At 33.1% G+C, this 26,296-nt stretch overlaps 2 protein-coding genes across 9 annotated transcripts in view; both read right to left on the reverse strand.

Moving 5' to 3' along the window:
• The window catches only part of LOC6041679 (potassium voltage-gated channel protein Shaker), a 229,733-nt gene that overhangs the window by 43,652 nt on the left and 159,785 nt on the right, over positions 1-26,296 (reverse strand). The gene's annotated exons all lie outside the window — the stretch shown is intronic.
• LOC119769274 overlaps positions 5,065-26,296 on the reverse strand; it is a 35,184-nt gene continuing 13,952 nt past the window's right edge. For 4 of the 5 annotated variants that reach the window (XM_038261234.1, XM_038261240.1, XM_038261247.1 and 1 more), the window contains exon 2: positions 5,065-6,419. In XM_038261234.1, coding sequence (XP_038117162.1) covers positions 5,346-5,648 — 303 coding nt within the window. In that variant the 5' untranslated portion in view covers positions 5,649-6,419 and the 3' untranslated portion in view covers positions 5,065-5,345. Of the gene's footprint in view, positions 6,420-24,168; positions 24,192-26,296 lie in introns of those variants that run through there. The other variant, XM_038261258.1, reaches the window with a different exon arrangement.

Here is a 26,296-nt window from a genome sequence, read left to right on the forward strand (position 1 = left end):
AATCAAAAATGATTAGTGGGAGCCAACCATCCGTTCACTGTTTAACCTCTGAAGATCCCTGCTTTATTAGTCAATACCGGCGCCCTCCCAAGAAGCCTGCAGTTCAACGAAAGGGAGGAATGTTAGTCCGATAGTTGAAGTTGCAGACTCATCAAGCACACAGTTTTTCGCTATATACTTGTTGATACCGCTTGAGACCGTTGAATCCACAGCATCTCCTTCAAGCATCACGTGATTAATATTTTTTGGGTTAGTAGGATAAGGTATTGGCTTTTCGATGCCTCCCGAGCTACGATGCTATGGGGAGGACTTTCATAACAGACCCGTCGGCGAGCCTTCCGAGCAACGATGCTATGGGAAGGTCTTTCTGGTTAACACACAAAATCACTCACACACAATTATTTCACTCCACTATTAATTAATCCAAAATGTCAGTGCGTCTTTCGATCATTATATAGAAATGGCTTTTTAACCATAAAAAAATAAACCTTATTCGAAAAAATTATACGCAATTTACCCGACGCCGTGCCTTCCGATCAACGATGATATAGGAAGGGCTTTGAAAATCACAAAACAATTAATTAAGATCACAAAAAACACCAATTACTCAACGAAAATTACGCTCAAGACACAAATAATTCAGTAAGGCATGCTATTATTCGATTACCACAATCACTCACCCCAAACGAATAGCGACACAAAAGCACACAAAAATTAACCTGAATAATCACGACTTCGCGTCCCCACTTTCAGCGCACCAATGATGCTATTATTCGATTACCAGCACACAAAAAAATAACCTGAATAATCACGACTTCGCGTCCCCACTTCCAGCGCACCAATGATGCTATTATTCGATTACCACAATCACTCACCCCAAACGAATAGCGACACAAAAGCACACAAAAAATTAACCTGAATAATCACGACTTCGCGTCCCCACTTCCAGCGCACCAATGATGCTATTATTCGATTACCAGCACACAAAAAAATAACCTGAATAATCACGACTTCGCGTCCCCACTTCCAGCGCACCAATGATGCTATTATTCGATTACCACAATCACTCACCCCAAACGAATAGCGACACAAAAGCACACAAAAAAAAACCTGAATAATCACGACTTCGCGTCCCCACTTCCAGCGCACCAATCCCCCTGACACAAATGATTTGTTAATTGGATTAACCCTCTACTGCCCAATTTTTTTTCGAAGATTTTTATTTTTACCGTGTTCAGGAGGTCATTTTGAGCAACTTTTGTTCTACGAAAACCTTTACTTGTCTTGTTTTATGTTTTTCTTGTTTCATTTTTAGTATTTTAGTTAGCATTTATCTTGTTTAGTATATGTTTGTTTTTGGTAGTATTTGGCCTATTCTACCACCTCCTATCATTACATTTTGCCTATCTAATTTTTTCATGTTTTACAGTCACTTTTTAAATTTTTTGCTTGTTTTTCACATTTTCTGCTATAAAATGGTATCATTATCATTTAAATTGTAAAAAAAATGCGTAGAGGCATAGTTCGGAACACTAGAAAAAATACTGCATACTTCTTTTTACTTAAAATATAGGAAATGTTACTAAAAAACATAGCCAAAGTTGACCCCTAAAAAAGGAAATTTTTAAAAACAAAGTCACATAAAACAAGTTGGATGTACCCATAAATTTTCTAAAATTTTAAGAGTTCTTCTTTCCAATGCTTTTTAAAGATCAAAAATTGGTAGAAAAATTGATTTTTGGCGATTTTTTAAATCGAAGCCCGTCTAAAGGCGGGGTTGGGTTGTAGAGGGTTAATTTTGTGACATTTTAAAGAATTTCCGCCGTTTGAATTAAAGATTCAGCTATTTAAATAAAAAAAAAAATATAAGCAATTCTCTACGAAATTGATCGTTTTATTTTAATTTTAATTTTAGTATTTTTAAATCCGGCTGAAACTTTCAGGGTGCCTTCGGTATGCCCAAAGAAGCCATTTTGCATCATTAGTTTGTCCATATAATTTTCCATACAAGTTTGGCAGCTGTCCATACAAAAATTATGTATGAAAATTCAAAAATCTGTATCTTTGCAAGGAATTTTTTGAACGATTTGGTGTCTTCGGCAAAGTTGTAGGTTTGGATGAGGACTACACTGAAAAAAAATCATACACGGTAAAAAAGTAGTGATTTTCAATTTAACTTTTTGTCACTAAAACTTGATTTGCGAAAAAACACTATTTTTATATATATGTTTTAGGGGACATCAAATGCCAACATTTCAGAAATTTCCAGGTTGTGCAAAAAATCTTTGACCGAGTTATGAATTAGTGAATCAATACTGATTTTTTAAAAAAACGAAATATTGGTCGCAAAAATGTTTTAACTTCAAAAAGTACTTTAGTAAAATTTTGATGAAGGGCACCGTTTTCAAGTTAAAGCCATTTTTAGGTAACTTTTTTGAAAATAGTCACAGTTTTTAATTTATTTAAATTAATACACATGTTTGCCCACCTTTGAAAAAAAATATTTTTTTTTAACAGCTGGGAATGTTTTCTATATTTTGCTTTTTGAAACTTTGTTGATTCGATCCTAAGTTGCTGAGATTTTGTCATGCAAAGGTTTAAAACCAGGAAAATTGATGTTTTCTAAGTCTCACACAAAAAACCCACCATTTTCCAACGTCGATATCTCAGCAACTAATGGTCTGATTTTCAATGTTAAAATATGAAACAATAGTAAAATTTTCCGATCTTTTTGAAAACAATATTTTCAAAAAATTTAAATCAAGACTAACATTTCACAAGAGTGTAATATTGAATGTTGGCCCTTTTGAAATGGTAGACTTAAATTTTTGTAGATCTTTTTTCCAATTTTTTTTTCAATTTTTTTTAAAATCGAGACGTTAGCCTTAATTGAAAAATTTAGAAAAAAATATGAAAAAATTCCATAATTTTAAATTTGAAAAAGCTGAAAAAAATTGTAAAAAAAATTCACCGAAAATTTACCAATTTTCCAATCTGTGAATCCATAATATAAAATTTGAAAAAGCTGAAAAGGCCTAATTTTAGTATGGATCTAGTTTTTTTTTAAGTTCAATTATTTTGTCTATGTTTTGCTTTTTGGGTGTATTTGAAACTGCCTTCAAAAAAATCCAAAAAGTAAAAAAAATAAAGTTTTGTTTATTTATAGAAAAAAATCCAGAAATGCGTAAATATAAATTACCAGCAAGTATAAATGGAAGTTAAACACAGCATTTGAAAAATTTAAAAAATGGCCCCGAAATTGTTTAGGAAGTTTGTTGGCTCAAATAGACACGCATATTTGTTATTTAAACATTAAGGGGGCGTACCGAAGTCAGAGAGGCTTAAAATTGAAATTTTCAAAAATTATTTAAAAAGATATTTTTCAAAAAAAAGCTCCACGTCGTTTCAACCAATGTTTTCTCAAATTTTAGCAGAACTTTGAGAGAAAAAAGTTAGAGTCATGCCCCGGTTTTGATCCGTTTAGCTGCCTCGGTTAAACACAGTCCAGTGCAATTATATTCACTAGCGTGACATGAAAATTTTCACAAAATTACGTATTTTTCCTGTATTTTGAAAATTGCAATTTTTTTATTGTTATTGCAATATGGGTATCAAATGATCGATTTTTTTTTCATACATTTGGAATGTAAAAACATTTTTTTTAAATACTCAAAATTTTTACAAAACTGCATATTTTCGAAAAAATTCTCCAAATTTCAGTTTTTTACAATATGGGTGTCAAATGATTGGAATTTTGTCATACATTTCGAATGTGATAACAACATTTTTTTGAAATACTCAAAATTTTCACAAAACTACGTATTTTCAAAAAATACTAAAAATTTCAGTTTTTCACATTATGGGTATCAAATGATCGGGATTTTGACATACATCTCGAATGTAAAGGCATTTTTTTTTAGAAAACTCAACATTTTTACAATACCACTTATTTTCGTCAAGCGATTGGGATTTTTCATACATTTCGAAAGATATAACACAATTTTTTGAAAATACTTAAAATTTTCACAAAACTACGTATTTTTGAAAAAATACTCAAATTTTCAGTTATTGCAATATCGTAGAAAACTGATTTTTTTAGTATTTTTTCGATAATACGTAGTTTTGTGAAAATTTTGAATATTTTCAAAAAATGTTGATTTTACATTCGAAATGTATGAACAAATCCCGATCATTTGATACCCATATTGTGGAAAACTGAAATTTGGAGCATTTTTTCGAAAATACGTAGTTTTGTGAAAAAAAATGAAGTTAGGCTGGTACAAATTTTATTTAAAGTTTTTGTCCCCCCCCCTCCCCTTTAATGTTGGCCGAGGGGCAAAATTTTTTTTTCAAAAAACTTTAATATTTCAATGAAATGTTAAGTACAATTTGTTGAAATCAATTTAAAATGCATTCCCCTGCGTTTAGAATTATTTTTAGCATGTTTGGGTTGATTTAAAAATCTGATCTTTTGAAAATTTTCAATGTTTATTATCGCAAAAAGTTTTTTTTCGCTGAAATTTTAGTTTTCTTAAAATTTTACATTTTTTGAAAACTAATGATTGAAAAAAAGCATAACTCGACATTGTGAATGCTTCAGTTTCATCAAGGTATGATAGATTTGGGCTCCCTGAATACGCCCTAATCGACAGAATAGAATTTCAGTAAATCCAATAAATACAATTGTAAATTTGGATTTAAATACTATGAAATAAACCCCTTTGTTTGCTACCTCCATAGATAAACGTGGGTGCGCAGGGTTGTTTAAGATAATTCCACAGCATTTATATACGAAATTTATAATGTTATTTGTTGGCCGGGAATAAACTTAAATTCAATTATATAATGATTCCGAAAAGTGTCTACGTGGTTTATGGATGGCCCTTTAATAAGAATGTTTATGAAAAATTCCGAACTAATATTTGTTTATAGAATTTTAAGGTGTTCTACATTAATGTTTTCAAGAGACTCAAAAAAACATGATCCAGCCCGTTTTCCTTTACCTGTCCGCAAGAAGAGGGGGCTGACCGCTCGTCTGACTTTCACCGCAGCTGACCGGCTCCTGTCTGGGCCCAAGGACCGGTGTCAGGCCCCATTTCTCTACGAAATCTATTGGAGAAATGGTTGATGCCGAATTACACGGCGTTTTTTCGTTATCTTTGCGATAGATTATGGTTTTGCATTTAACTAGGTAACCAATGGTTCAACAATCTTCCGCGGCTGCTTCCAACGAACGGGGCGAGGAGCACGGCGGCGGCGATGACGTTCCGGACAGGTTCCGGCTGGTTCCGGCCACGGTCACTATTTGCTTGGTATTTTTTTTTTGTTGTTGGTTTTGTTTTGTTTTAGGAGCACCACCGTTTGGCAAACGATTTGATTCTGTCAGCGTCAGCAGCAGCAGCAGCAGCGTAAGAAGTACTAGATCGCGTGACAGTAGTAGGCGTGGAGTTGACGTTAGTACTAGATTCCAGCGGTGACTGCGATCGTGCGGCGATCTGCGTTGACGCGGGTGGTAGTAGTGGTAGTGGTAGTAAAAGTGACAGTAGTGATAGTGGGTGCTGTTGCTGCCGCCAAAAGTCGTGCACTTGCTCGCGGGGGTAGTCCACAAATGGTGCCACGACTGCGATCGACGAGGACACTATGGGCATTTCCGGAATTCCGCACTGATATTTTTTTCGCGTTTTGCTTGCTTGTGTTTAGGCTTCACTGTCAATTTTTTTTGATTCACTTTTTTTTCGCAAGATTTTTCACGACGTCGATTCGAGGACGCGTTCCATCGTTCGTGGCCACGGCGCTGGCGACACTGACGAGGACACCGCTCTGCGGGTTACTTCTTCACTTCCTCGGGCAACGTGGTTGGTGTGTGCGCACGACCATTGATTTTGCCGAAGAGCACGAACTTCTCCGCTTCTTCTTCACAATCACAGCCAATGAGGCGACCTCTGCTTCTTCTTCTGCTTATTTTGCTTATTTTTTACTACTTCTTCTTACTATTATTAGTGGGGCCCTTCCACAGCCGCAGCCTCCGGATTATCTAACACTTAATTTTAAGCACACGAACGAACGCACACACACACAGACAGACGCAGCGTGACACACCGACACAGCCACGCGCCTGCTTTGATGCTGCTTCTTATTCTACTACTTCCTTCCTCTTTTTACACAGCACACTTTTGTTCTCCGCCAGCAATAATAACAATAATAACACGATTGGGTTTGGAATTTGCTTCCTCTTCTTCTTCCTTCCTTCCGGTTGCGAAGCTTAATCGTTGCAGCATTTCGTCTTCTTCTCGTCTTCCGTTTTTTTTTGTATATTGTGTTTGACGCTTGTTTAGCTGTTGTTGATCACTTCCTCTCTTTCTTTCTTTCGCTCTCTTTGCGCGTTTCCTGCACTTTTCTCACTCTCGGGGTTTCACATTCTGTGTGCGGAAATTGAGTAATTGAGTAATACGGAGATAGTGTGTTTCAAAAAAAAATCGAACATTTTTCCAAGCGCTCGCATCCTCACTATGTTTCCCCTTAATGACCCGAAATACCCATAAAAGTGACCCCGTCATTCATTCTGACCCAGATACTGGGCGCACTGCACAATTGTGCCGTGGAAACAGATGCACATAATGTCGCCTTTCAAACAACCTCACACACACACAGAGACACGTCACCCGGAAGGGCACAACACACACGCCACATATGTGGAACTTTAGGTTCAAAAACGAGGACAGGACAGGTGCTGCCTCTCGCGGTGGAGAGCTGCAACTTTTCTACCAGTTTTTATGGCAGTTTTGCACACCGATGGGTCGTCCATAGTGCGTTTAGTAAGAATATTTTGAATTTTATAAAATTATTAAAAGTAGCAAGATATGTATTTTTAGTTTTGGATTACAGCATGTATTTCCATCCAGCACATATTGTTGACTCAACGGTACTTCGGCGTGCAATTTAATTTCATCATTTTTGACTGAACTCTTGTAATAAAACTCGGAAACTTTTAAAGGGTCAAAGTGACCGCCTTGGGCGTCATCCATAAAGTATGTCACGCTAAAATCGTCCAAAAATTACTCCCTCTCTCCTATGTCACACTTTGTCAAGCTGGCTATATTATGTAACCTATGTGTTTTCTTTTCCTACTTACTTACTTGAAACCAAATTTTAATTTTCTATTAAGTTTCCTTATATTCAACATTTTTAAAAGTTACTCAAACGGCAACATAACATTTTTCGTTAAATTGTTTAATTAAAATTTTTTTACAAAATTTGGGTTGATTTCCAGAGTTTTTTTTTTTTTTTTTTTGAAAAGGTCCTATAAACTATTGTCTTTCATATGTTTATAGGACCTATTAAAAAAAACTCTAGATTTGTAGAATGTCATTTATTCGTAAACAGATACCGGCTACATGAAATATGCATTGACCCCTCATCCGATCTAAACTGGTATACTGAGAAGATGCCTCAAGTAAACAAAATCGCAGCATGCCATGACTTGAATTTTCATTTTTCTTCTCGCGCGCCTCGCGTGTCAGCAGTTTGTTTTTGCAATTTACTTACTTTTCATGCTCCAAAATGCCTGAAAAATCTGTGTAGTTCAAAATTGCATGTTCAATAATCATGGCTCATCATTCTATTCGTTTGGGAACAGGTATTTAGCTAGTGCTGGTAAAATGGCTTGAATTCTGTGACATCGAACAAAAATATGGGAGGTAGTCTCCCTCCCATCCCCCATTCGCAACTGCAAAATCTGTCCCTTTCATGTTTAAAAACACAATTTTAACAGCCCATCAGTGAAATCACGAGGGTGAGCAAGCTTCAACTGAAGTGTTGGCAAAGAAATCGCGTCACTAAAGCTACATAATCTCCACAAAAGTTTGAAAACATTACTTGAATTGGTAGATAAAACAAAAACAAGGTCTGTCTGTCAATCTGCGAGTGGTATAAGAGATTCAAATTTGAGAGTTGTTTATGCTGAGTAGGCTTTGACTAGCTTGGACAAATTTACACTATACCAGCGACAGAACTCAACAATCGTCACACTTTTTGGGATAACAGAATGTATGGAGTTCCAACCATGTGCACACGCGGATCGCAGCAGCCCCAAGAGAAGTGAGACCAGCCTGCTTGGATTCGGCGGAAAACGGACGGACCGGCAGTGTTGCCAGCTAATCGCGCAGTTGGGCGCTGCGGGAAAATGCTGCGGAAATGGTGGCCGGGTTGCCAGACCGTGTGGTGAGAGAGAGATAGAGCGAGAGAGACGTAGAGAAAGAGTGTGTGTGTGTGTGTGTGTCTTTTGGTGCAAGTATTTTTAGAACCGGAAGGGGTCTTCTCCAGAAGTGGGGAATGCTATTTTTAGACGACGAGCGCAACCACTTTAGAATATGTTTGTGTTTGTGTGTGTGTGTGTTTTTATATGGTAAACATCGATTATGGGGGACATTTCGTGGTTAGTTGGATGCGATGTTGATAAAATGATGTGTTTTTCTGTGTTCTAAAAAGGGTCACGGCTAGTTTAATCATAGTGTGCAAAATTGAAAATCGATAGCTTTAAAAATATATCTATAAACACTAAAATATAGACTTCTAAAGAGGTTATTTCAAAGTTTTTTTTTGTATAATTCACATTTCAGGCAAAACAGTAATAACAGATTTTAATTGCTGATTGATTGTACAGTCCGTACTCGATTATCCGAAACCCCGTTCATCCAAGAGTTCGAATTTGTGGAAAAGGAATATTTTGTTGTAAAATTATTGTGAGAACTATTTTTTATGGATAATAAACTTTATTCAAAAATGATTTTTTTAAACTATATAAAAATATTACGTCTGTTTCACAGATTCTTTTTCATAAAGATCTACAAAGCCAAAGTTTTAGAGTGATATGAAGTATGTGCCATTTTAGATAAATAAACTGTTAAACATAATCTGAAAATAACTTTTAAAAATATTCCTAAATTTCATAATTAATGTACTATTGCACAAAAATGGCAAAATAAAAAGGGCATAATTCGTAAACTCCCTTATTTGACGTCTTAGTCAAACAGTGTCTTCCGAAGAGTTGTTGTATTTGATAAGGACTATCATTTCAAGTAAATGACATAAAGGTTGACGACCTTCCAGATTATCAACCAAATTTTAACATTGTTGGATGACATTTTATGGCTTTGGTGTCTTCGACAAAGTTATAGAGGGGAAAATTTCACGAAAGTTTGTCGAAAATGCTAAATTTCTAGCTCTTGATTTACACCAAATGGTCGAAAAAGCACTTTTGTAGTTTTGGACAGCAACATTTTTATCTTGTTTTGTATTTTCAATTATTTTTTATTTATTTTTTAAGATACCTTGAATTGAATTTGACTGTTTTTAATCGATTTTTTTACCATTTTTATGCGGAATCATATTCGAAACAAGGTAAAAATCGGTTATTTAATGGGTAACTTGGTTGATGTTTATGAGTAGTACATTCTTATTGAAAAAAATGTGTTTAGTTAAAATATAGTATTTAATTAGTATTTGGACGTTTTAGAATGTTTGTCGTGAATTTCTTCATTAAGAATGGTTATTATTTCTAGTAAAATTCAACAAAATATCTCAATTTTGAAAAGGCTACAAAATTTCACAATTTGATTTACTCTTAATATGTTGCAATTTACCTGAAAATCCAGATAAGAAATGAGTTTCTGATGAAATTTTTGAAATGATAATACTTTTGTTGATTTTAGAATTTCAGAAAGTAAAAAGCGAACAGTTCTTGTTGTCTGAAAAAAAAAAGTCTTCTATAGTTGATATTTTTCGATTGATTTAATTTTTTTTTGAAATAGTTCTATTTTCAACATATGTAAATTAAAAGCAGCCAAAATTCAGCAATAAAAAAAAAACAAAGTAATCAAAAAACGGTGGCAAAGTCACTGAATATTTTTTTAAGTTCTTAAACAATTTGGCGTGAATTGCTCATTTATTCAATATATTGTTTGCTTTTAGAATAAGTGAAAAAAATATTCATTTTTTTTCTATGCCTTAATTTTTTTACCTGTATTTTGAAAAGGTCACATTTCTATATAAATTTAATTAACAAACTTCAAATTATCCAGAACAAACACAGGTTTTTTGATACCAGAGTCATAAATGGCTGTTACTTTTCACCCTTAAGTCTAAAATTATTTGTTCAAAAACGTTTTTTTTCTAGAACTCAGTGCTCAGGTTAACTTTCCACTAAAAATTAACTCTGAATTGCTACCTTCCTAAAACTGATAAAAGAGAGTGATAAAATGTTGATGTCTTCGACAAGGTTGCTTGGACTGATTGGCCAACATTCTAGAAAGGAAGCAAATCCAAAAAATATTCCTTGAAAGTTATATTATATAAAACACTTCAATCGTGAACCACCCTAATATTTAATCAAGCCAAAAGATCCCCCTTTTTAAATATGTTATTTATTGGAAATTTTCGAAAAAAAATCTGGTTGTTTGATTATGTCGTCTATTAGTTAAAAAAAGTCAAACTCATACAGTCAAAAATGTTTTTAATAATGATTTTGATATTAGAAAAACAGTTTTTTCAAAAAGTCATAACTTTGGCTAAAAAAATCATTTTGTGCCAGAGCTCAAAAGCTGAGCTGAAACAAACCCAATAATAATAAATATTTTCGCAGAGTTTCGAACATTTCTAGAGTAAATTTTCAATACAACCTATGAGTCAAGGGTTTTCTATGCTGATAGAGGCTTTTGAAAATTTAAACTAGATTTACACCGCATTTTTGTATGATCACATCAGTGGATGCAAATTTTGAGGCAAATAAAAAATACAAATATTTATCATTTATCAAAGTCCCAGATAATTGGTCTAAAATTAGTGTTGAAGTTGAACTTTCTTAACGTTCTCGAAAGAAATTTTTTCGATTTTCATGATTGTTTCAAAAACAAAAAAATATATTTTCAAATGAAAAAAGGGAGAATGCTTTAACTAAATTTCATGAATATTTTATAAAAAGTAGATGCTCCTAAATGTTCCATGCGCATTATCATCACTTTAGAGATATTTTTTTTCAAAATTGTTTGCTCTTTCAGAAAAGAATGAAATATCCAGTACAACATTAATACAAAGTCTTGAACTGAAATAAATCTAAATTGTACTGACAAGCATCAAACAAACTTCAAACACCATGCGTCTCCTTCAATCTTCAAAGAACAAATCATTCCAATGGAGACGCATGGCATTTCACCCCCTAGAAAGCTTTGCATCCCACTTTGTCACCCAGAAGTGCATCGATTTCACCTCTTGGCTGTCCAAGTCGTCCAAAGCAGTGATGTGTGCCAGTTGTGTGCCCTCTATCTTTGGACTATTCTCCCTTTCTGTTCTGTTCCGTTCTAAGAAGAAGTTGCAGTTGGAAGCAGCAGCTGGTCGACTCCACGCCGCTGCTACAAATTGCGACGACGACGACGACACTTGATTGCTTAGGACCGTGGACGTGGACTTTTGGACGTCACCGGGCTCTGCCGCAGGTCATGAGAGCGGAACAAAACGACGTCGACCCTAATGTTTTGCTCGCCGAGGCTCAAGTCCCAACAAGGTGGTTGGAGAAATGAAGCAATCGTACGACAGCAGCAGCAGAAGAAGCAAGAAGAAGACCAAAAAGAACGTGTTTAATTTAAAACTCAGCCACTCGTTCTCGGTGCTTGGTGCCGTCTCTTTCTTTCTCCCTCTTCCATTTTAAGGCCCTCCAAAGTCCAAGTCCGTCGTGCCAGAAATGCCAGTTCCGGCTGGTGGCCAAAAATGAGCAAAAGCAAGAGGAGCAGTGTCGAGTGTCGTGTCTCTCCGCGTGGTGGCGGCGTCGTCGTCGTTTTTGGCCGAGCAACTATTGATTTTCTGTTTCGGTTTTTCGGTGTTGTGCCCTCCGATGGCTTTAGGATTCCAAAAAAGTACACACATGTGTCTGATCGTATGTGTGGTTGTGTTTGGCTTTTTGTCTCTTTTGGAAAAATAAGGCTTAGATTTCTATTTTTTGAGTTATTTTATAAAACATTTCAATTCTTCACTTAAACACAGTATTTGAATCAAATAAATGTAAGGCATAAGATTCAAATAATAAAAAAGTGACAAACATTTAGGCAAAATAAACATAATAAAAAAACAATTAGAAGTGCTCTAAACATTTTTGTTTTCTTCAGAATTTTCTAATAAAATGCCCTTGCGATAAACATAAATTCAGAACCAGATTTGGTAACAATTTCAAGCTAAGTTTTTATTAAATATTGAAATCGCAAATGCAGTCAATTTCCAAAAAAATCTTTTCACACAATAGCAACTGGATGCTAGTTTTGCACGGAGAAAACACATGTTTGAGAAAACCTGAAAAAACTTATCGAAACCATCCATTTAAAAAAAAGCGAGGATAATTTTCTGTAAAAGTATGATATTTGAAAACTACTATTAAGGGGTATTTGACCATTCTTGGGAATGTTTAACGTTCAATTTTTAATTAATTTACTGCTATTTTGTTACTACAAACTGAGACTATTGATTTTGAAATGTGTCAAGAGATGGATATTTTGCAAAGATTTGTTCATTTGTTATTGTTTCGTTCTACTTTTGTTTAAATTAATTTTGAAGAACTTTTCTCCAAATTTTAAAATATTTTAAGTCTAATGGGCAAACTGAGGACAAACAAGATTTTTTATAAAAAATGTTTGATTTTTCCATAAATTAGTTAAAATATAAAAAAAAAACAACAGAAAATTGTGTAGTTTTGAAAAATCTAAGATGCCAGAAATATCATGATTGACTCACAAGTATAATATATAAAGTATAGACTTGTTTGAAATACAGTCTAGACTCTATTATCTAAAGTTTCGATTATCAAAAAAAAAAAAAAAAATATTTCTTAGTTTTGATTTCGTTTTTTAAGTAAAATTTGAGTTCAGCTTCTTATTGGCTTCTTAGTCAAATTTGCCCATCGTCATATTAGCCGCCATTTTGGATCACGTATTTCTATATTAATTTAGAACATTTTTTGACTCATATTTGAGTCAAACCACTGAAAGCATGAAAACTATTTTATTTTCGTGTTTAATTATCCGAAGATTCGATTTTCCGAAGTAGGATGTTCACGAGAACTTCGGGTAATCGATTCTGCACTTTAATATGAAATTCACAAATGTGTTATTTAAGTTAGACTGTTTATCATAAACTACTTAAAAATCAACCTACGTGTCTAAGAACTAAAAATTCTTTACAAAAAGGAAAAAAGACGAAATTTGATTATTAATATACCAAACTTACAAAACATTAAATTTAAAGTCCAACTGTTTATCATCATTGTATCACAAGAATTGCTTTTCAAGAGAATAGATAAAATAGCAAAAAAAAATGCCTGAAAAAAATTACTTGCAAGAATATAAAGTTCAGAAAAAAAATTATGGGAAATGCTTTTGGATAAAATTAAATATAACATGAGCTGCTCTTGTTAATAAGAATGGCAAAATATTACAGTTGATATTTTGTTAACAAATAATTCGACTTATTTTTTTTCATCCAAAATCCTATTTGAAAGAAACATTTTATTTTACATTTTTGTTTAGATTTCATTTTTTTATTCAAGAACAGTTTTGAAAACATGTCGTTAGTTAGTGTTTATGTAATTTCTATATTCTGAATATGATTTTATATTGAAAAAAAAACTCTGAATAATCATGTTTAACATCACAATAAATTTCTAAATTACAATCTAAGAAGAATTTTTTTTGTGTCCGAGCGGGAAATGCTAGATTTCGAATTTTGGCTTTTTTCAAAGATTAACAATTTTAAACAAAGAAATGAAGTATTGATTTCCTTTAAAAATCGAGCACAATACATTCAAACACAAGAATTTTTGGAATATTTTCAGGAGATTTAATATCTTTCTTGTATACAAATTACGTTCTTATCACCAAAAATAACAGTGCTAAAAAGTTCAATAAAGCACTCATTTGAGTGCTGAAAAGTTCAACATTTCAGCACATGCACCAAAGGTAAAACCTTTTAACACTGTTTTGGTTTTTTGAGTTGATCATACATATGAATGCAAATCAAATGCTGTGAAGATAGTAGGGGAGCTGGGGGTAAGACGGCCACCCCACTGTTTTACTAAGTATACTTATGAATATTACTAAAATGTTTAGCAATACTGTTCCTCATGCTTAATAATGCATATGGAGTCACCTTTGCCAAAAATATTATTTGAAATAGTATAAAAATAGCTCAAAATAAACAAATAATCTTTGAACTTGAAACTGGATGTAATTTTCATGAATTACAACTTAGGCATTTTTGTTAGATAACAATATGTTTTCCTGTCTTCAAATATTTTTTCATGTTAAATTGAAGTTTTCCCTAGATTATGTCCCTCGGAAAAGTTTAAAAAATGCGATGAGCTATTTACAAAAAATGTTTAAAAAAATAAATTATTTGGGGGCAAGATGGCTACCTCCTCCGGGGGTAAGACGGCCACCCGTAATTTGTAGATTTTATTTGATATAGGTTATATTTTTGACGGTTTTTGCCTATTAAGACATATTTGTAGTTAAGGAAAAGCATTTTCAATAAAGCTATCCATTTTCAATCAAAATGCTGTCAACTACCGTTTCGACAACATTCTTTACTGTGATATAGCAAAACTTATTGAATAGTATGAAATCCTATCAAACTTTTCATAAAAATCGCTAATTTTATATTGTTTACATAATTTTGATTTACTTATTCTAATCGAAATACACAAACTAATTATTTTGCATCAAATTGTGTTTGTTTTGTAGTAAAAATTCACAGTTTTTCATAAAATGTGGTCGCAATAATATGAAATTCACTGAGCCAAAATATGAAAATTTTTAAACAGCATTTTTCTTCACATTTGAAACTTGATTTTTTTCAACCAAAATAGTTATGATGTTCAGAGAAGTCTGTTCAACCAACCATGTAGGTATTTGGGTGGATTTAGCAAAGTTATTAAGTTAATTTATAGCACTGGCCGTCTTACCCCGCGTATTTCATATATATACGATTTCAATTATTTTTTTTAAATTGCTGAAAAGTATTGAAAATTGGTTTTTAGACCAACTAATTTATGTCATTTCTATAATGGACTAGTAGTAGCACAATATGTACGTAATATGAGATCAAAATAATCTGTTGTGTAAATTTTATTAGACTTCTCCTTTAGGGTGGCCGTCTTACCCCCATCTCCCCTAGTTTATGCATTTAGTTGCAAAAAGAAGATTTTTTCAGCACAAGTCACTTTTATCCAAAGAGGTTTACCGACGGAATCGCAAAAAAACGCTTTAATAAAAACAACTTTTCGAAAAATTTTTTTAGAATTGCAAAAAATTATGTGTTCGTGCAGCAAAAAAAAAATTTTACTTATAACATGAACTACTATTTTACAACTGGTTTTAAATCAATTTAAAAAAAATATTTTTTTTTTCAATTTAAATTTTACATTGAATAACTCTGCACTGCTAGGTGACTATCCTGCTATATTTTTTTTTATATGTGCCGCATTTTTCGAAGCCGTCTTTTTCGTCGTCGCCAGTCAGCCTCAGCCCTGCTGCTGCTGCTGTCACAAGCAAGCCCAACCAAGAGATGTGAGAAGCCAACAAGGCACACATACAAAACACAGTGTGACAGCCACCCCTTAAATCGAGAGAGAGACATCAAGGAGACACAGCAAAGGCAGCAGCAGCTGAAGCCTAGGCCGGGGCCAATTCCTTGCTTCTTTGCGATGACGTCGATTAATGCCAAAATTAGCATAATTTCGTCCTCTTCTTCCGTTTTTTTTTGCTTTGGTTTATGTTTTTCAGTGTATTTTTTTTCTCGAGTTTGACTGGATCGTTTTTGGCAGCGCAAGTGCAAGTCGTCGAAAAAGAAGAACGTCTCCAAGACCGTGTGCCATGTTCGGAGGTGATGGCGTTATTAAATCATTTTCCCACAAACTCCAAATTGGGTCATATTGATTGATTTTCGGCGGTGTGTGGCCCATTTCTCACATTTCTGAAAGCGAACGATATTGCAAAAATGACGACGACGACGACGGCTTGGATAGAGAAGCAAGCGAGATATTGGTTTGAATTATGGAATTTCAGTGCGGCCTCGAACTGCCTTTTTTTTCTTGCTGTTGGTGTGTTTTTTGGCGTTGGTTCAGGGACTGGATGACGATGCCGGATGTTGGGGAAGAATGTCCTCAATTAGGATTCCATTTGGAAGGAAGTGTTTGGAACGGAATTGAAAGTGACATTGAAATTAGGGTTGTAGGGTGATGTGTACTGTGCTTTAGAATCGTAACAGTTGCACTTGAACTGCGAAATAAGTTTGAAATGCCATTTTTTTATCCAACACATTCAAATTCGACTGTATTTTTTAACTTTATGCAATTTGGGCAGAGATTTAAAAATATTCAAAAACTCATCGATCTCTTAATGATTTCAGCAAAATTTATAAAAAAGTAAGCTTGAGTTCTTTTTCAATGGTTTCTATGAGCCGGAGTTTCCTGGTCATATAAAATGAGAACGAGAAACAAAAAATAGTCAAATCTCAAGTTTTTTATTTATGATGTTGAAGCAAAAGTATCACAAAAAACAGCTTTTGAAAAAAAAATTCAAAAAATCCTTAAAATTATGAAAATAAAAATATTTCCAACGGGTTTCACGACTATTATTTTGTCAAAATATTTTGAATAGTGGTTTATGCATCATGTTACAAAAAGAAATTCATGTTCAAAAAGAAGTTCACCGAGTTGGAAAGATACGACAAGTGCTGAAAAAATCAAATTTTTGCATCGAGTTGCAGTTTCCAGAAAACACCCGTTGAATGGAATTTTAAGTCAAATGATCATCTGTTTAGCCAATTTACTGTTCAAATCTAAAGAATATTGAAAAGTGGAACTTTTCAACTCTTGTATCAAAAAGTATTGCTTTTCGATTCTGTTATTTTTGGCAGAGAAAAGCAAGCCGTTTGGCCGTCAGTAGTTTCACGATAAAATTGCAAAATACGTTAACACATCTGTTATCAACTATATAAATGCTTATTTCGTTGATATATACCGGGAAACTATTTTTTTCGTGTTCCAAAACATGTTTTTTAAAGAAAAAGTCACAATTTTTGCGCACCCAAAAATTGATGTTCATTACTTTAAAGCAAAATTTTTTTCTCGCGCAAAAATTTGTGAACTTTTCCTTTAAAAAACATGTTTTGGAACACGAAAAAATGAGTTTCCCCGTTTATATCAATGAAATAACCAGTTATATAGGTGATAACAGATGTGTTAACGTATATTCAACAATTTTTATTGATTTTTGACAGACTTTGTGGTCAAATAGTTCAAATTACACACGCGACTTCCCGAAGGTTTCTATAGAGAATTTGCAGCAAAGCTAAAAGACACATGTCGCCACCTATGAACAAATAGCGTAAACCTATGATTTTTTGAAAAAAATGTGTTTTTTCCTTCATAATTAACATTTTTTTACAAAACTTATGCCGGATTCGGATGAGAAAAATTATTTCCAACAATTTGGTGTACAACTTTTCAATATTTGTTTGATTTTTCTATGAGAAAACTGTAAATTTAGAAAAAGATAGTAATTTAGAATATTTGGCAAGAAAGCCTGTCAAAATCAATAAAAATTGTTGAATATACGTTAACACACTTGTTTTTTTTCAACTATATAACTGTTTATTTCATTGAGATATATCGGGAAACTCATTTTTTCGTGTCCCAAAACATGTTTTTTAAAGAAAAAGTTTACAAATTTTTGCGCGCCCAAACATTGATGTTAATTATTTTAAAGCAAAAAATTTGCTCGTCTTTTGAAATCAGTTTCATTAAGATTGATGCAGGGAATCATGAGAAATAATCGATTTTGTTCTTTAATCGGCAGAAAGGCATACGGTTTTAAGCAAGTAACCTCATTTTGGCACCACCTACATTTGAAACGCAGTCGCGCTGCAAAACCTCAATAAATTTTCTTGAAATTTAAAAATTAAAATTCTCAATTTATAATACAAATGGAGCCGCGTGGTCATCCAACAAATTACCAACTACCATGCGTCTCCATCCAAAGTACACAACGCCATATTTGGTGCCAAAAAAGCCTATCGATTTTTTAAGGCAAAACTATTCCACGTTTTTTTCCTTCTTTTTTTCTCGCTTGTTATTATTATTCCCCCCTCCGCGAACACAGAACACACAACAACAATGGTCAACCTACTAATCCTCCGGTATTATCCAGTGTACATTCTCTCTCTGTGAGTGAGTTTGTGTGTGTGTGTGTTTTTATTTGTGTTGTTTGTGTGTCATTTTTAAAATGAAAAGCATCCCTCTTTTTTATTTTTTTTTTTTTTGCATAATGGTACACACAGTCCGGAGGAGCCCGTAACCCAAACCGACGACCAACGGCAACTCGGAAAATGAGTCCGAAAACGTCGTCGTCGTATTATATTCCAAGGAGCAGCCTGAAATTCCTCGAGGTGGTTGACACTATTCTTGCTGCTGCAGAATGATGGTGGAACACACCACCTCCCAGCAAAACTTCTCTCATTTGAGGCTGAGACTAGCAGCGAAGAAAAAGACGAAGAAGAAGACACTGACTAATGGCTGATACTGCTGAAGGGTCTTTTTTCCTGTGCACCAACTTGGTTGGTTTTGCTGCTGCTTTTTTTTTGTTTTTCCTCGACGTTGAGAGCAAAGTAAACTGCGCACAAACACACGAACATACAGAAACACACAAGGAGAGACCGGAGGGAGGCCGAGGCATGGTGTCAATTAGAAGTTTACTTGTTTCTAGATAATTATTAACTAGTTTGGAATGTTCCACAAAAACATGTTTTTTAGATAAAATCAAGACTTGATGTCAAACAAATCGATAATTGAAACGTTTCAAGTATTATTATTTTATGTGAAAAATTCTTAAATAATTGCTGATTTAAGCACAAATTAAGTATATCTAAAATACAATCTATTTAATAATTGACATATTTCATCAAATAATGTTAGTTAAGTGGTCTTTGGTATATTCAGAAAAGCTTCTCGGAAAAATCAGGCTTCAGATAATTCTACCAATGTTTAAAAATCATAATTTAATTTTATTTTAAATATTTTTAATCTGTGTGAAACAAGCTTTTTTTTTGTAAAAAAAGGATCCAAATGTTTGAATTTCGGAGCGTTCTTATAAAAAATATAACAGAAAATTTTCAAATTTAGAGTTGACCACGATGACATTAAAATCCTTTAATTTGACCATAAAGATAATCAGTTTTTCAACTGTTGATATTTTGTAATTTTTGTTCAGTGACTGAGAACTTAAATTTAAATTAAACGAACTCTCAAATTGTGATCTCTACTTGATTTGTGTTTCCTTTTCCTAATTTTGGCAAATAAAGAGCATTTTACAATCATTGCACAAAAAATACGGGACACTCTAATTTATTATTCAAAAAACATAAATTGCCATCATAATTAGGGCGTCCAATTTTCCCGGGATTAGAAATTTCCGGGAAACGGGATATTTATGAAACATTAAAAAATGTAATCATTCTTTTTGTTATGTTTTCAAGCATAAATCATAGAATTCGCTCAATACTGTTAATTGAGGATAATTGTTTTGACCTGTTCCTGTTTAATACGAAATCAATCAAATAAATCATGCAAAACATTATGCAAAAAAATTACTCGACAGCTGTCTTAATTCGATGCTTTAGTCATGATTTGCTCAAGATGCCGGTGTTTTACAAAAAATAATTAAAAATGATATTTTTTTAAAGTTTAAATTCGTAAATATACGCAGCGAATGACCAAGAAAGAAATGAAATAATAAGAAAAACGACAAAATTATAAAGTTTTTATAAAAATTAATAAAACTTAATAGAAAATATACATTTTGCGGATCTAAAATTTTAAGAATTTTCCCTAATAAGTCAAATTACAAATTTAAATGCTTTAACATTCTTATCGATTACTAAGTATTTAACTGTTCATTTATTTCCACAACCAAAACTGAATTCCCGGGACAAAATATAAAAAAATCCCGGGATTCGGGAATTCCCGGTTTTGGAAAAATCCTGAGAATTTCGACCCGGAAATTCCCGAGATGGACGCACTAATCATAATGTTCAAATTAATTAATTTAACACAATTTTTCTCAAACCTGGAAATAATTTTGTTTAAATACACTTTTCTGAGAATTTAACAAATTTCTTTAAATAAAATAAAATAAAAATTACACAGAGAATAGCATGTGTTTTAATTTAAAATTTTCCGAAAAAAATTAGAAAGGTAAAAATTTATTCAATTTTACCTCTTTAATATTCGGATTGCTAATTATAAAAATTATAGTATTTTAAAAAATGTGGTATTCTGTGAAATATTTTGAAATTAGATCTTAATAGTGCTACAAAGACAACCTTTACGAAATATGATTTTTTTTAAATTTAAGCATTTTCAAAAATATACAATGTTTTGAGATTTTTTTTGTATCGAAATAATGCAAATTAGGCCATTGCAAATTTTAAACCAGAGGGGCAAAATTTTTTGAATATATTTTCGTGTTTTAAATCAAATACTGTACTTTCAAGCCTTTTATACATTTTTGAATTTTGGGACCACAGATTGGAACAGTCATAAAACATTGGGATTTTTTTCATAAATTCATTGATATTTCGAAACGTTTTGACAGCACCGTAATTATAATAATATTTTGATCATTTAGTGACAATTTTCTTAATTTTTTACAAAGCTGGCTGTAGATTTGATTTTTTTTAATTTTATTTTCTGCCAATGACCTTTATTTGAGGCAAGGGAGTAAAACTTCATATATTTTTTTACTATAATGCACTAGTCTTATGAATTTGATCATTTAAAAAATACGGATTTTTTTGTAAAAATTTGAATACTTGATACTAAAAGTTTTAGCACCGCGAACATCTTTACCAAATTTTTAGTCATTTTCTACCCACATTGCAAATTATGAAAATTTCAGTGTTTAAAAAATACGGTATTTTGAAAATAATTAAAATTCAGTTGAAAATAAAATAATAAATTTAGTCTATTCTTCAAAAGCCGAAAAGGCAATGCAATTTAGGGAGTGTCTTTAAATAGGATTAATAATGTCAGATAGGTGTGAAAATATGAATGTTAGTTAGTTGCAAATTTATTTACAAATTTTCGCCTCTCTCCTTCAAAAATTTCTCAAAAAAGAATTTAAAAAAAAATCAAGAATTGCAATTGATTATAAGCTGTTCAAAAAACATTGTGAGCAATTCCAGCCCAAAACAGGAATTTTTTAGGTACTTTTTTCTCGACCCTCTCCGATCTCAATGAAACTTTGCAGACATGTTATCCTAGGCATATATAAGCCATTTTTGTGTATATGGAGCCAGTTACACTCGATAATGACATTTGAGAAGGCCGTATGTGTTTTAAATATTTATGTATTTCGTAATTTAAATATTGCTGTATCTCGAAGCCGTTGCATCGTATCAAAAAGTGGTCAAAGACAAACTTGTAGGAAATTTGACGGGCTTTCCGAAAAAAATACACTGAAAGAAAAAAACACTCCACTTTTATGAGATTTTTTGATTTTTAAGTTTAAAAGACAAATTTGAAGGTGAGCCCACGATTTTTGTTCGTTCAAAATTTTTGTGAAAATAGCCTAAGATGTTACAAAAAGACTCACGAAAAATGCAGGATGGAGCAACTCACCTAAAAAAATACAAAAATCATTTACTGAAACTGTTTTTTTGAAAAGTGCTCTAAACGTCATTTTTTTTAAAATCCGAGTACGGGAATCGATTCTACAGACAATTTTACATGAAAGTCTCCATATTGACCATTGTCCTAAGTCCAATTCTTGTGAAGTTACAGCGGTTTTGAAAATAAAAATGTTGAAAAAATAGGTTTTTTGATGGTTTTTGGCAATTTCTATATGACAGACTTGATTTTTCAGTCTCGAAAAAAATTTTACCGGAAAGCTCGTCCAATTTCCCATAAGTTTGTCTTTGACCACATTTCAATTGGATGTATGGGCTTACAGATATAAGCTAATTACATTGCCCATAACTGAAAACATAATATTTTTCAGTGTAGTATAGTAACCTGGATAGTAAATTAGCTTATAACTGTAAGCCCATTCATCCAATTGAAATGTGGTCAAAGACAAACTTATGGGAAATTGGACGAGCTTTCCGGTAAAAATATTTTCGAGACTGAAAAATCAAGTCTGTCATATAGAAATTGCCAAAAACCACCAAAAAAGCTGTTTTTTCAACATTTTTATTTTCAAAACCGCTGTAACTTCACAAGAATTGGACTTAGGACAATGGTCAATATGGAGACTTTTATGTAAAATTGTCTGGAGAATCGATTCCCGTATTCGGATTTTAAAAATTTTGACGTTTAGAGCACTTTTCAAAAAAAACAGTTTCAGTAAATGATTTTTGTATTTTTTTAGGTGAGTTGCTCCATCCTGCATTTTTCGTGAGTCTTTTTGTAACATCTAGGCTATTTTCACAAAAATTTTGAACGAAAAAAAATCGTGGGCTCACCTTCAAATTTGACTTTTAAACTTTAAAATCAAAAAATCTCATAAAAGTGGAGTGTTTTTTTCTTTCAGTGTATTTTTTCGGAAAGCCCGTCAAATTTCCTACAAGTTTGTCTTTGACCACTTTTTGATACGATGCAACGGCTTCGAGATACAGCAATATTTAAATTACGAAATACATTAATATTTAAAACACATACGCCCTTCTCAAATGTCATTCTCGAGTGTAACTGGCTCCATATACACAAAAATGGCTTATATATGCCTAGGATAACATGTCTACAAAGTTTCATTGAAATCGGAGAAGGTCGGGTACAACCGATTCCCTATTTGATTTGGAATTGCTCTTGTACATTTTTTTTGTATTTTTAATCAAACAGGTCACTTTAAGATTTTCTGAAAATTTTGCATTTTGGAACCACAGATCGAAAAAAAGTTGTAAAAATTAAGTTACAAAAATATTTCCCTAAATTCATTGATATTTTTCAAATTTTTGGTTAAAAAGCAGTTTGCTTCAATATTTTGAAAGTTGCGATAGAAATTTTAAATTTAGTTTTTACAAGTGGCTGAGATGTGTGTGTATTTAAAAAATAGAATGATGGCAAATGCAGCTTTAATTATAAATTCATAAAAACATCTTTTGGATAGGTTAAGTGCAGTTCCAGTTATTTATAAAGTTGAAAGGTTTTTTTTTCGTTAAAATTGAGTATTGAAACAAAATACATTTTTACATTGATTAGTTTTGAAACATCTTATCTTAAAATTGTTTCAATTTTGATGCAAAATTTAGTAATTTTCACAAGGTTCGATATTCGAATCGAATTTCATATTCAAAAGATTAAGAGAAAAAAACCTCAAATTTATTCCTAAACCACCACCCTGCATCAAATCTTGAAACCCTCTCTGCTTGCAGAATGCTTAAAAAAGCTGTCCCAAAGAAGTTTTCCTTCCTTCCTTCCTTCCTATCCAACACAATCCTCGCAAAAAAAAACACACACAGAGGAAAAATTACTTGAGGGAAACCTGGAGGATAGAGTCATTATGACGTAAGCCGGACCTTAACTTCTGTTGCTCTCGTCGCTGGTCGAGCTTTTCGCCGACGACGAGGCTCGCAGTGCGAATTTTTGCTTCTGCCACGTGTATGTGTTTGTTTGCCTTTCACGTGTGGAAAATGTGTTGTGTGCAGAAAACGGTGCACACACGGGGCACATTTTTCCAACCAGAGAGAGCGAGAGAACGATTTAATTTGTGAGAGTTGGAGAGCGAAAATTGGCAGGGAGAGAAATTTCACGTGTTAGTGTGCGTGCGTGTTTGTGTGGAAAATTCATTGTTTTCACTCGTTATGAGCAATGATTCTGTTCATTTGCTAGTCAATTATGTCGGTTTTCCCATTGAAACTGGGGGGAAAAAACAGTCACTTGCATTCTATTGAAACTGTTTCACTTTGTCACACGACGTACTTTTCCAGGGGGGAAACCCCCTTCAGTTTGGCAACACTTTCTCGTGCAAACTTTCCTTCGGACGAGCCTGCTAATCGGTATTGATTTCTGGTCCACTATCCAGCGAAAATCAGCATTTCCGAAATTTTTGCACTGCAATACACTGAACAAAATCGCACCTTTAGATTCTTCAACTTTCCAACCAACTCTGTCAACGTGAGGAAGGCAAACGCGACAATGGTCAAGAATTTAAAAGATTTCCGAAAATTACGAATAATTCTTCACACTAAAACACGTACACACGCACACCACTGCAGATTATTGTTATTGCTGCTGCTGCTGCTTTGTCCTAGTCCCTTTTTTGGAGATAGTATTTGTGCGAGTGTGTAGAGTGGACACACACTCTTGCCGTCATCTTTTTTTTTCCTCAATTGAGAGTCCGAGAGTCTGCCGAAACATTGGCGCTGGTGTGTAAACTCGAATGCTGCTGCTGCTGCAAAAATGACAACAACAACAGCAAAAACACCAGAAAAAAAGATCTAGACAGATGGGCAGCACTGGGTGAGATGACACGAGGGTTTTTTTTTCGTGGTCGTAGGATTGTTTATGGCAGAGAGTGATGTAAGGTGTTATCTGGTGGAAAATTGTCCTGGACAACAAATTTCGAATTGTTCTGTATGCGTTTGGCACAATTGGAGGGTTTTTTGTTTAAATTAAGGGGCCAACTAGGAAATAATTCAACACAACTAATACTAACGGTACTACTTAAAATCATATTGAATTGCATTGATTAAATCAAGGTTTCCAACAACTATTATGATGATAATAATATTTTTCAATGCATTAATCTGTGCCATGACTTTTTTTTACATATTATTTTTATTTGGAAAACCGAGTTTTCAGATCATGATGAAAATATTCTACCAATTTTGAATTTTTATTTGTCGATCAGTGGTCACAAAATTCTTTTTCAAATCCTTACAAATGTCACATTTAATATGAAATAAAAAAATACGTCAACGTATCAATGAAAATGTATATCTTTAGCAATAATCATTGGTTAACTGCCTTACTTTGTGGGATTTTTTTGGGGCAACAACCTTAAATAAAATTTGTATTGGCCCTTTTGAAGGAAAAACATATTGTTTAACAGCTTTCATCTAAAACTGAGACTTTTTCGAACATATAAAATGTCATAAATCCTGAGCTTGAAATGCAAGTTACGCATCAACACACAACTTGTCAAATAAATTTTATAAAAAGAAAAAACTCAGGAAATACCGGATAATTATCTGTAGATACAGAGCTCCGGATTTTGGATATCCGGATACAATCGACGTTTAGAATTTAGTTCTTCAGGCCATATCATTGTTTTGAATCGGTCTCAAAGTTTGCAAATAACCGTTTTTATATTTCGACAATGTTTTTGGAGAATGACATTTACTTAAGAAATTTCTCTATAGATTATGATGTTTTTAAAGATTTTTTAAATCTTTTTCAAAAACTTATTTATGAAAATATTTTTTTTAATAAAAGATATACGTCCAAAAGGCTTTCAATACAGAAAAAATCAGAAGGATACAAATCAATATGCTCACAAAGTTATTGACAATTTCAACAACAAACCCCAAAAAATAAAGTTTTTTTGAGATTCTTAGACTACTTTGAAATTATTTGGACTTACGTTGAGAATAATAGGAAAAGTTAGTTTTTGAAAGCAAATCATTCAAGTTTCACATTTTTTTAAAGATGTATGTTAAAAATGAACACTCAATTGATTATTCACACAACATTCAAAGATCTGAATGAGAAAAAATGGATTAGGGTTTAAATTTCTACTTTTATAATAGGATGTAACAAAAATGACTTTTTGACGGGCATTCAAGGGTTTGTTCCGGTGGGCATACTAAGCCCAAATCCGAAATATGAGCTTGATTGGACGTAACAGGAGCTGGCGCTCCGCCCTTCCATTTTAAATGGGATTTAACCTGTAAAAAAGATTTATTCAAAAATGTAACTTTTTGAGGCAAACTCTAACTTTTCGAAAAAATGCCAAACATTGAAGGTCTGTACCGACCTCCAGGGTGCTCCAAACTTCAATGTTATATACACCAAAAGATGCGCAAGGATCTGGCCTACACGCCAGTGATGCTTTTGGTAAACGCTTCAGTGGCCAAAATGCCTCAAAAAGTTACACTTTTGAAAAAATCTTTTTTTACGGGTTAAATCCCATTTAAAATTGAAGGGCGGAGCGCCAGCTCCTGTTACGTCCAATCAAGCTCATATTTCGGATTTGGGCTTAGTATG

This window comes from Culex quinquefasciatus, chromosome 1 (assembly GCF_015732765.1).
Source record: "Culex quinquefasciatus strain JHB chromosome 1, VPISU_Cqui_1.0_pri_paternal, whole genome shotgun sequence".
Taxonomy (NCBI): Eukaryota; Metazoa; Arthropoda; class Insecta; order Diptera; family Culicidae; genus Culex; species Culex quinquefasciatus.